Source organism: Bos indicus, chromosome X (genome assembly GCF_029378745.1).
Source record: "Bos indicus isolate NIAB-ARS_2022 breed Sahiwal x Tharparkar chromosome X, NIAB-ARS_B.indTharparkar_mat_pri_1.0, whole genome shotgun sequence".
Classification (NCBI taxonomy): Eukaryota; Metazoa; Chordata; class Mammalia; order Artiodactyla; family Bovidae; genus Bos; species Bos indicus.
In genome coordinates this window covers 135,785,451-135,798,360 of record NC_091789.1, presented here as the reverse complement: position 1 = coordinate 135,798,360, position 12,910 = coordinate 135,785,451, and the positions used below count along the sequence as shown (strand labels likewise).

Here is a 12,910-nt window from a genome sequence, read left to right as displayed (position 1 = left end):
GTGGACATCAGGCTTTGGCATCGGGCTTCTCCCTACCGCACACTGCCAGTGTGCAGGCAAGGCCCTGGGGAGGAAGGGATGGAGCAAGAGGGAGAAAGAAAGAAGGAGTTTCACCTGATGACATGTGCAGAGGCCCACAGCTTGCGCCTGGAAGATCTGGGGTTGGAAGCCAGCTCTGGCTTCCAAGCTGCTGTCTGTTCCCCAAGCAACATTGAGAGACATTGGCCTAAAGGAAGGTTGACTGGGGGAGGGGGATGTGAAGTGATAGTCATATTCCAGAAGTACAAACAGCACTGCAGACAGAGACCAGAGAACCAAAGTGCTGAAAGAATTGTCCACAGGGCAGTGTGACGTCTTTTTAGGCTGAACCTACTGTCTATCCCCTGGGAACTCTGAAGGTCATGGGATTGTCTAGACCTTGACAGATAGTGATGTATCGCCCACAAGGTTATGGTCACTGGGTTTATCTGAAGTTGGTGTCCACCTGTCTCGTGGGAAGGTGAGGTTCATCTCTAAGGACAGGTGGAGGCTTGGGTTTAGTAACTGTTGGGAAATATAAGAATCAGGAGTAAATAGAATCCCGTGCTGAGTCTCTCTGGCCCCCAACCTGGGGGTAGTACTGGCCTCTCTTAGTAGAAAACCACTGGAGCCTGAGTCTCCAAGCCACCAGTGCTCTCTCTGCAGCTAGTCCTTCTCCCAGGATGAAGCATGTAAAAAGGGGAATTCCCTGGTGGTCCAGTGGCTAAGACTCTGAGCTCCCAATTCAGGGTGCCAAGGTTCAATCCCTGGTAAGGGAATGAGATCCACATATCCTGCTACTAAGAGATCACATGCTGTAAATAAGACCCACTAAGTCATGTCCAACTCTTATGACCCCATGGACTGTAGCCTGCCAGGCTCCTCTGTCCATGGGATTCTCTAGGCAAGAATTCTGCAGTGGGTTGCCATTCCCTTCTCCAGGGGATCTTTCTGACCCGGGAATCAAACCTGTCTCTACTGCATTGCAGGCAGATTCTTTACCGACTGAGCTCTGAGGGAAGCCCTAAATAAGACCCAGCACAGCCAAATCAAGAATTAAAATAAGTACCCCCAGGTACCTGTAAGTTACACTTACATCATCACTGTTGCACTATCCAACAAAGAAAGAATCCACATATCCACTATGCACTAATATGGTATGGACCTGGCTTCCCCACTCCCCCACTCCCCCACTCCCCCACCAGGAATCAAACCCATGACCCCTGAACTGGGAACCAAAGTCCTGACCACTACACCACCTAGCAACTCTTAAACGGTAACCTTCTACCCTGCCCCCCGCCCAGCTCTGAGAGCTTACCCTCAGTTTACAGCTCAGTCTGTAAAGAATCTGCCTGCAATGCAGGAGACCTGGGTTTGATTCCTTGGTTGGGAAGATCCTTGGAGAAGGATATGGCAACCCACTGCAGTATTCTTACCTGGAGAATCCCATGGACAGAGGAGCCTGGCAGGCTACAGTCCATGGGATCGCAAGAGTTGGACACGACTTAATGACTAAATCACTCCCACCACAGAGGTATATATCCTACCAATCCTGATGCTCGCACGGTGCTCAGGAGTTCTGCAGGGATTCCAAAGGTGTTGTCATGCCCCGCCTCCTCTCCAACACTATGTGTACATTCCCTTCCTAACACGCATCACCCTTGTAATAGGTTATTTAATAAGTTCTTTAGTTCTTGTGCTCTTAGGCAAAACTAAGGAAGCTGAGCAGTGCTTTGAATGATGGGCAGATAGTACAGTGGATAATATATGGCTCAGTGGTAAGGTTCGGGAGATAGGAAGTAAGACAAAGGCACTGATCAGGTAGGCATCAGGAGCAGCTGTGCAGAACTATATAATTCTGAGGCCTTCCTCTGGTACTTCTCTGCCTTCCTACAAGGCAGGACCTCACCCCACTCTGAGGCCTGGCTCAAAGAGCCAGGGTCTCTCGTCCCTTGCTTTGGGGGGCAAAGGTTGTCCCTGTCTGTACTGGCAACTTGAAACCTTTCTCGAACTCCTCTGGTCAATGCAGCGGACTGGATTTCCACTGTGCCCAGGCCCCACTCCTGTTCCCCTTTCCACCCCGGGGACAGCGCAATGCACAGCTGAAAGCTGCTCCTGTCTAATGCCCTGTTTCCCTCTTGATCTTGCAGCTGTCTCCAACCTGGACGTCGAGAGCAAGCTGAGCGTTTACTACCGTGCACCGTGGCACCAGCAGAGAAACATCTTCCTCCCGGCCACCAGGCCGCCCTGTGTGGAGGAGCTGCACCGCCAGGCCCGGCAGAGCCTGCAAGCCCTGCGCAGAGGTGACTGATCTCGGGCTTGGGGGCTTTTGGGGGAGAGAACTTGGAGCTCGTCCCCACAAAGGCTTGTTCTGTGTCCCTTTGGTCCCAACACCTCCCCTCATTAGAGTCAGTACTTTGAAATGCTCCCTTTTCTACCCTGAAATGAAATTCTTGGTTAGTATAACCTGCCTATGGATATAACTAATGATAGCATTATGGCCTGAATATAGCAATAAAGAGAATTTAAAAGGAAAATGGTTTATAATAATACTACTTGCAGCATATAAATGGCCAAACATGGCAGCACTAAAAGACGTCATGGAGTCAGATGTTTACGCCTATCGAAAGTAGGTTCAGAATAAGTAGAGACAGGAGTCATTCTGATCAAAAAGTACAGAGACATGAAAGTGGCAAGAGGAAACAGCCATAGAAACTGGTGCATTCAGCACGTATTAAACATGAACCAAAAAATAAAACACCTCTGGATTACAATTACAAGAGAATTAGGTTTGACTCAGAAATACGTTCTAGGCTTTTCCATGAAAAGAAGTTCTGGAGTGGTAGCTGTGGAACCTGGGGCACTGATTCCGCATTGTAGGAGGGCTCCCATCCTTGGCTCCAGCCTGGTCCTCTATGAACCAGAAGCTTCCCAGGGTGGGGGTGGAGGCTTCTGCTCCTGTTGAGAAGCAGTGATGTGATCCATTCTACATTGGAGCACATGGAGGCCTAGAGAGGCCAAGACACCTGTGAGGGTCACACGCAACAGGTTAGGTACAGTGCCAGGCCCAGACCCGAGCCTCCAGACCCCCAGCCAGACTTATTTTCCTCCACATCATACACTGTCCTAGGGAAGTAAATATTTTCAGCCCTCTCATAGTCCTGTGAAAGTCGGAGATAGGCATGCAGCCTCTTCTTCCACTGCCTGCATTTTTACTGCCGTAAAGCCACTCTACTTAGGACAAGGAAATTAAAACCTGGCATCATCCTTCCAGAGTCCTCTCCTTTGGTGTCAGAATTGGGTATGCCAGCTTTTTTGGTCTTTAGATTTTTGCTGTGGAGATATATGGGGCCTGTACAGTCAGGTGTCTTTGTTCCAGATACCCTATGCTCCTTTAAGGAATGGTATTTGGTGAGAGTGTTAACATTCACATAAAAGGCTTTCATGTTACTGTCAAGATGGAGAAATAAAATGGCAAATGTTTTCAGCTTTTTTCTTCCTCATGTACATGACTTCTCCCTTTCCCCCATTCCTTGTCTTTTTCACCTGTAACAAAAGAGCTCATGTCCTAATATCCCTAATACAATTCTTTCTGACAATTCTCCTTGGTTATTAGTAGCTGATACTATCAGCCTTATCATGAAGACTGACCGTCCATATCCCCTCGACCTACCTCTGGCATTCTTACTATTCACTTGGATTTGATAGTCGGCTGAAAAGTTCTTTACTGATTTTTTAGTGCCAGCCACCCTCCAGAAAGCTTCCTTAACAACACCCTTCCTGTTCCTCGGTGGCCTGGATTAGGCCCTCTTCCCATAATAGCCTGTGCATCCTCCCATCGTGCCACTTAAAAGCGTATATCATCACCAACCACTTACCGGCCTGTCTCCTACCATCAATCCGTGAACAAGTCAAGGATGAGGAAGATAGAAAAAAAAATTTTTTTTGACCGACTGCACTGAGTACCTTGTGGGATCCTAGTTTCCCAACCAGGGACTGAACCCCGGCCCTCAGCAGTGAGAGTGCTGAGTCCCAACCGCTGTACCACTGGGGAATTACCATAGATTTTCTTTTTTATTCAAAGCATTTACCATAACCCTGACATAATAAGTTCTCACTCATAGTAGGTCCTCAATGAATGTTTGTGTACCTGAATCAAATTCTGTAGAAAACTGCTTGAGCACTAGGGGTAGAGAATGATGACCAAGGAATCTGATCATTCTCACTAAATACTTTTCTGATCCCGTCATTGCTGCTGCTGCTGCTAAGTGCGCTTCAGTCGTGTCTGACTCTGTGCGACCCCATAGACGGCAGCCCACCAGGCTCCCCCGTCCCTGGGATTCTCCAGGCAAGAACACTGGAGTGGGTTGCCATTTCCTTCTACAATGCATGAAAGTGAAAAGTGAAAGGGAAGTCGCTCAGTCGTGTCCAACTCCTAGCGACCCCATGGACTGCAGCCCACCAGGCTCCTCCGTCCATGGATTTTCCAGGCAAGAACACTGGAGTGGGTTGCCATTTCCTTCTACAATGCATGAAAGTGAAAAGTGAAAGGGAAGTCGCTCAGTCGTGTCCAACTCCTAGCGACCCCATGGACTGCAGCCCACCAGGCTCCTCCGTCCATGGATTTTCCAGGCAAGAGTACTGGAGTGGGGTGCTATCACCTTCTCCGGATCCCATCAGTAGAGAGCTTCAATAATGTTAGCCCTTTAGAGATAATTATTTTTATCCCTTTATTTTTATTCATAAGTCATCTCTGATTAGATTTTTCCAGATTCAACCAGATAACGCTAAGCTGCTCATAAGCTACCACATTTCACTGTGTTGTCAGGTTTAGACTTAATGGCAGAACTAAGGAACAGCAAGTGCCAGTATCAATTTTCTCAGAACTTCCTCCTGGGGGGCTGAGAGAGGAATATGGGGCCTCCTGGGGTTTCTAGGAAAGACAGAGGAGCTGCGTCTTGCCCTCCACACACAGGCTTGCTTCGTGGTTGTCTCCATAGCAAATCTTGGGTGTAGTAGTTTTAATAGCACTGCAGAGAGCCATAAACAGGAATTATAGGCATCATAGAATTAAAAACATGCAGTGTAGAATTGAAATTAGAAAGTGACTTTTTTTTTAAACCTTGTCCAAGAAACAGAAGCTTACTAGTGCATTTGTCAGAATACCACTTTCGCCATCTGGTGGCCATGACTAATACTGACCTATCCGACAAGCTCTTGCTCACAAATGAGCTTCCCTGTAGGTGCTCTATTTAGACAGTTGGAGTATCCTGAGATCAGAACTGAGAAACCGGCTGCCTTTAAGATCCACTCTGCAGCAACCCCCCTCAACAAAGTCAACTGAGGGTCCAGGCATTGTGCTAAACCTGGGATGCAGAGAGCAATAGCATATGGTTCTTGGCACACAAAGAATTCCTGGTCTAGTAAGGGAGAAGGGCAAGTAACCAGGTCATTTCAACACAGGGCCACGGGAGCTCAGAGCAAAGGCACTAACCAGGCCATGGAGCTTCAGAGAAGGCTCCTCAGAGGAAGCAATGCCTTAATGGAGTTCAAGTTATTAAGCCTCTGATTCTTCTTTTTTCCCATTTTTTTTCCTTAGCAGTTCTTTATGCTCAGAGCCAATAATGGCTTGAAGTGATGCCAATGTTTACATTTGTAAGACAGTGACAGAGAGATTATTATGAGGCTATAAAGAGAGATTTACATTTTATATTTCCTTTTCTTTCAAGTTTCGGGGCTGGGGTCTACATTTCATTGGTCTAAGGGAATGAGGACCAAGAGTCTACTGCAGTTTCAGGCTCTAGTTGATAAATGGTCTCCCACACCACCACCAGAAAGAAGTATTAGGGAGCCATTAATCTGCCTGCCTCCTGCAGGCCTGGGGCACATGAACGAGATGAGCTTTAGAAAGAGCAAGCGGGGAGAAGCCGAATGGGAAACTGAGTTGATATCTCCCTCCAGACTCCGCCCTTCCTTCTACCTTTTCCCAATCAGCGACACCTATCTTTTACTCTCATTACAATTTTAAGAATGTAGAAGCTTTTCCTCCCACCGCCCATCTAGAAAAGCCGACTTTCTCCTGGTAGAGAAAAACGAGGGTGGCACTAGAGGCAGACACTTTAACATGGCAGATTTATCTCAAAAACCTTCCTGGAAGGGAGAGCAAGGCGGCAGAGTGGGACCTGGAGCCCACCTCCCTCCACAAATACAGGAAAATTCCAGCTGCATCTGGAATAATTCTCACAACGTACCAGCTAAAAGCCGTCAAAAGAGCTCAACCAACCAAAGAACCCCATATACTTGGGTAGCACTAAGGGAGAGGGACCTGCACCCCTGGGAGAGAGCTGTGAAAGAGAACTGGTTGCCACACCCCAGGAACCTCTTTCACTAGCTGGGAGGTCTGCCAGGACAAGGGAGCTTCAGGGGTCTAGAATTTCCAAGAGAGGAGTGTGCCCGTGCTACCTTGCTGCCAAGCAAGATAGACAGGGACGGGCACTAAGCTGCCATGTTACTGCCCAGCCAGGGAGGCTCACCTGCGGGTCTGCACAGTGCTAGGTGTGGAAACTCAGGCTTCAGCGGACAGACACGGCGAGAGGACTTGGTTTGGCTACGCAGAGATATCCAGAAGAGCCTGGAGTGTGGTCTGGGCTATAAGTAGAGGCACACACAGGACGGGGCACAGGGCCACCAAAGGAGCCCCAGTCAACACAGGCAGGGCTGAGTGTAGGTCCACCATAGACACCTCAATCTCAGTGTGCTCACAGAGGTGCATGGCTCCAGCCACACCAGACTTTGGGAGCACACACACACACCAGGGCTGACATCGGAACCAATTATCAGTGCTCCCACCATGGGGCACTGCTTCAGTGGGCATTAGGAGCTCACGCTTTGTGAACGTGCACACACCAAAGGCAAGGCTGCCACCCGAGCCAATTATCAGTGTTCTCACAGCCAAGATGGGTCTTGGGGTGGCACCAGCAGCAGCTGATTTTGTAGACGTGCACACTGGCTGGCAGGATACGTCACAGAGTCACGTGTCCTGGCACACAGCTGAGTGCTCTGGTCTTACCTACCTCACACTACAGCTGAGAACCAGATCTCAGGGTTTCTATTCCAACAACTGGGGGGCAGGCCCTGCCTCCAACAGAGCTGTGGCAACTACAGAACAAAGAGGGGGCCCCACCCAACATTACAGTGCAAGCTCTGGACAGCACAGCACCAAACACACCCTTCATCAAGGGAGGATAACGGCCAGCACATGCTGAGGAAAGATGCGGCAGGCATCCATACCAAACACAGCCCTCACATCAAAACTACTGGACTCACATAGTCTGTACCAGAACACTCCTATAGGAAAACAGCACTTCAAGATCACAGTAGATAACTGTTCCTCCTAAATTCATGGAGTAAGAGAAATATAAGTAAAATGAAAATGCAGAGGAACTATTCCCACTTAAAAAGACTGAGAGAAATTCCCTGAGAGAAACAGACCTCGCCAGTCTACCAGACCCAACATTCAAAAAGGAAGTGATAAAAATGCTAAAGATCCTCAGAAAGACTATTGATAAAAAGGCAGATCACTGTAACAAGGAACTAGAAACCATAAGGAAACCAAAATTAGACAACTCAACTGCTGAGATAAAAACCAAGCTAAAGCCAATAAACAGCAGACCAAGTCTACATAACAGAACAAATAAGTCATCTGGAAGTTAACACAAGGCACCCAATCAGTAGACAGAAAGACAAATGAAAGAAAAAATGAAAGCGACATGTGAGACCTATGAGATAATGTAAAGTATGCCAACCTCCACATGAAAGGGATTCCAGAAGAAGAAAGAAAAAAGGGGATCAAAATGTAGTTGAAGAACTTGTGGCTGAAAACTTCTCAAACCTACAGAAGGAAACAGATATCTAGGTACAGGAATCACAGAGGGTCCCAAATGAGATGAACCCAAACAGATCCACACCAAGATATATAATTGAAATGGCAAAAGTGAAAGATAAAGAGGGATTCTAAATGTAGCAACAGAAAAACAGAGTCATTTACAAGGGAATATAAAAAGGCTATTAGCTGATTCCTCTACAGAAACTCTGCAGGCCAGAAGGGAGTGGCAACATATATCCAAAGCTCTTAAAGGGGAAACTTGCAAAGTACAATACTCTACCCAGCAAGATTATCATTTAGAATAGAAGAAAATAGAAAGAACTTCTCAGACAAGCAAAAACTAAAAGAATAGAGCAATACTCATGAAAATATGTTCAACATTGATAATGACTAGAGAAATGTAAATCAAAATTACAGTCAAATATCACCTCACACCAGCCAGAATGGCCATTATCAAAAAATCCACAAACAGTAAATGCTGGAGAGGGTGTGAAGAGAAGGAAGCCCTCCTGCACTGTTGGTGAGAATGTAAATTGGTGCAGCCACTATGGAGAACAGTATGGAAGTTCCTTTAAAAACCAGAAGTAGAGCTACTGTATAATCCTGAAATCCCACTCCTGGGCATATACTTGGAGAACAACATGATCTGAAAAGATACATGCACCCCAGTGTTCATAGCAGTACTGTTCACAATAGCCAAGACACGGAAGAAACCTAAATCTCCATTGACAGAGGAATGGATAAAGAAGCTGTGGTACATACAAAAGAGAAAGAAATAATGCCATTTGCAGCAGCATGGATGGACCTAGAGGGTGTCATACTGAATGAAGTAAGGCAGAGAAAGTGAAATATTGCTATGATATCACTTATATGCAAAATCTAAGAAACAGTGATACAAATGAACTTCTTTACAAAACAAAAACCAACTCACAGACTTAGAGAATGAACTTACGGTTACTGGGGAGGGGTGTGGGTAAAGGATAGTTAGGGAGTTTGGGACTAACATGTACACACTGCTATATTTGAAATGGACAACCAACAAGGACTTACTATATAGCACAGGAAACTGCTCAATATTATGTAACAACCTAATGGGAAAAGAATTTTTAAAAGAATAGCTACATGTATAACTGAATCACTTTGCTGTACACATGAAACTATCACAACATTGTTAATCAACTATATTCCAATATAAAATAAAGGCTTAAAAAAGAATACAGCAATACTAAACCTTATCCTAAAAGAAATATTGAAAGGTCTTCTCTGAGTAGAAAAATAGCAAGAATCTATAGGAAAGGGAAATTTACAACAGGAAAGGTAAATATATGAAAGGATTGACAATCATTAGATAAGCCAATACATGCATTAGAAAAACAATTAAAATTGTGAAAGCAATTAAAACTATAAGGGACAGAAAAAGGATAAACATGAAGATATAAAATAGGATATCAAAATCACAAACTATGGGAGAGTAAGAAAATGTAGATTTTTTAGAATGTGAGAAGTTATGACCAACCTAGATAGCATATTGAAAAGCAGAGACATTACTCTGCCAACAAAGGTCTGTCTAGTCAAGGCTATGGTTTTTCCTGTGGTCATGTATGGATGTGAGGGTTGGACTGTGAAGAAGGCTGAGCACCGAAGAATTGATGCTTTTGAACTGTGGTGTTGGAGAAGACTCTTGAGAGTCCCTTGGACTGCAAGGAGATCCAACCAGTCCATTCTAAAGGAGATGAGTCCTGGGTGTTCTTTGGAAGGAATGATGCTGAAGCTGAAACTCCAGTACTTTGGCCACCTCATGTGAAGACTTGACTCATTGGAAAAGACTCTGATGCTGGGAGGGATTGGGGGCAGGAGGAGAACGGGACGACAGAGGATGAAATGGCTGGATGGCATCACTGACTCGATGGACATGAGTCTGAGTGGACTCCGGGAGTTGGTGATGGACAGGGAGGCCTGGCGTGCTGCGATTCATGGGGTCGCAAAGAGTCAGACACGACTGAGTGACTGAACTGAACTGAACTGAGCTCACATGACTATCAGTCTAAAACAAATAGCTAGAGTTACAGTTTAACACACTTGAAAACCAGGGTAACCACAAATCAGAAGCATACAGTGGTCTCACAAAAACTAAAAAGAAAAGAACTCAAGCACAATGCTAAAGAAAACCATCAAACTACAAAAGGAAAAACAAAAAAGGGAAGACATACAAAATCAACTGGAAAACAAGGTTTAAAATGGCAATAAATACATACTATCAATAATTACTTTAAATGTCAATAGACTAAATGCTCTGATAAAAAGACACAGAATGACATACTGGATAATAAAACAAGAACCTACAATATGCTGCCTACAAGAGACCCACTTTAGGGTGAAAGAAATACATAGATTGAAAGTGAGGGGATGGCAAAAGATACCTCATGCAAATAGAAATGTCAAGAAAGTAAGGGTAGTGATATTCATATCAGACAAAACAGACTTTAAAACAAAGGCCATGAATAAAGACAAAAAAGGACACTATATTAATGATACAGGGATCAACAGAAGAAAATATTGTCCTCATTAACATATATCCACACAATACTAAACCTCCTAAATACATAAAACAAATACTAACAGACATAAAAGGAGCAACTGATGGGGATACATTAATAGATTTTTATCAATGGACAGACCTTCCAGACAGAACATAGGTAAAGCAATAGATACATCTAAATGACACTTTAGAATAGTTAAATGGATTAATATCTACAGGACACTACATCCAAGGAAACCAGAATACACACTCTTTTCAAGCACACATGGAACATTCTCTAGGACAGACCACACACTAGGATATAAAATAAAGTCTGAACAAATATAAAAGGATAGAAATTATCTCAAGCATCTTCTCCTACCAGAATGGCATGAAACTAGAAATCCGTCACAGAAAGAAAAATGAGGAAAAAATGATCACATGGATACTAAACAACATGCTACTAAAAACCAATTGGCCAACAATGAAATTAAAGAGGAAATTTAAAAATACCTCAAGATGAAGGACAATAAAAACACAACCATCCAAAATCTTTGGGATCCAGAAAAAGCCGTCCTGACCTGAGAGAAGTTCATAGCAATACAGGCCTTCCTCAAGAAATAAGAAAAATCTCCAATAAACAACCTGACCTTCCACCTAAAAGAATTACAAGAAGAACATTTAAAAGTCAGCAGAAGGAAGGAAATAATAAAGATCAGAGAGGAAATAAAATATAGATTAAAAATAAAAAATCAATAAAACCAAGAGCTGTTTTTTTTGAAAGAGTAAGCAAAATCAATGAATGGCTAACCAGGCTCACCTGAGAGAGAGGACCCAATTACACAAAATAAGAAATGAAAGAAAAATAATTACCAATATTGCAGACATATTAAAAAATAAGAAAAATACTATGAACAGTAATATGCCAACAAAATGGACAACGTAGAAGAAACTGACAAATTTCTAGAAACATACAGCCTGCCAAAACTCAATCAACAAGCAACAGATAATTTAAATACACTGATTGCTGCTGCTGCTGCTAAGTTGCTTCAGTCGTGTCCGACTCTGTGCGACCCCATAGATGGCAGCCCACAAGGCTCCCCCATCCCTGGGATTCTCCAGGCAGGAACACTGGAGTGGGTTGCCATTTCCTTCTCCAATGCATGAAAGTGAAAAGTGAAAGTGAAGTCGCTCAGTTGTGTCCAACTCGTAGCGACCCCATGGACTGTAGCCTACCAGGCTCCTCCATCCATGGATTTTCCAGGCAAGAGTACTGGAGTGGGGTGCCATTGCCTTCTCCAAAATACACTGATTACTAGAAGTAAAATAGACTCATACCTATCCTTTTCAAACTCTTCCAAAAGACTAAAGAGAGGGGAACACTCCCCAAATCATTTTATGAAGCCAACATCATCCTGATATCAAAATCAAAGGCACTACAAAAAAAGACAATTACAGCTCAATATCTCTGATACATGTATCAACAGATGCAAAAATCCCCACCAAAATGTTAGCAAATCAATCCAACAACATATAAAAAGGATCATACATCATGATCAATTTGGATTCATTCCAAGGATGGTTCAACATACACACATCAATCAAAGTGATACACCATATGCCATAAAAAAAAGACAAAAACAACATGAGCATCTCAATAAAGTTAGAAAAAGCATTTGATAAAATTTAATACCATTCATGATAAAAACTCACATGAAAATGAGTAGAACAACGTAATGCTGAATAACATCCATTTACAACAAATCCAGAGCTAGTACAATACTCAGTGGCAAAAGGCTGAAAGCCTTCCCACTGAATTCTGCAACACCAACATGGAAGCCAGCTCTCATCACTTCTATTCACCATAGTATTGGAAGTCCGAGCCACAGCAATTAGATGAGAAAATGAAATAAAAGGTATCCAAACTGAAAGGGAAGAGATAAAATTGTCATTGTACACAGATGATATGATACTCTATATAGAAAACCCTAAAGACTCCATATAAAAACTATTAGAATAAATGAATTCAGCAAGGTAGCAGGGTACAAGATCAATATACAGAAATCTGTTGCACTTCTTTACACTAGCAATGAAATATAAGAGAAAGTAAAACATTTATTGTGTATTTAAAATTGTGTAAAAAAAATTAAATACCTAGGGAAAAAACCTAACCACTGAGGTAAAAGACTTATATGTAAGAACTATAAAACACTGATACAGGAAACTGAAGGTGATACCAAGACATGGAAAGGTCTCCCATGTACTTGTTCTGGAAGAATTAATATTGTTAAAAACAGTCATACTACCCAAAGCTATCTACAGATTTTATGTGATCTTTATCAAATTATCCATGACATTTTTCACAGGCTAGAACATATAATCCTAAAATTTATATGGAACTACAAAAGACCAAGAATTGCCTTAAGAACAAAGCTGGAGGCATAACCCTCCCAGACTTCAGACAATATTACAAAGCTACAGCAATAAAA

The 12,910-nt window shown here is 43.5% G+C and overlaps 1 protein-coding gene across 4 annotated transcripts in view; it reads left to right on the top strand.

Moving 5' to 3' along the window:
- NHS (NHS actin remodeling regulator) overlaps nucleotides 1-12,910 on the top strand; it is a 345,791-nt gene that overhangs the window by 279,187 nt on the left and 53,694 nt on the right. For all 4 annotated transcript variants that reach the window (XM_070784960.1, XM_070784958.1, XM_019956232.2 and 1 more), the window contains exon 2: nucleotides 2,169-2,321. In XM_070784960.1, the coding sequence (XP_070641061.1) occupies nucleotides 2,169-2,321 (153 nt within the window). The remainder of the gene's footprint in view (nucleotides 1-2,168; nucleotides 2,322-12,910) is intronic.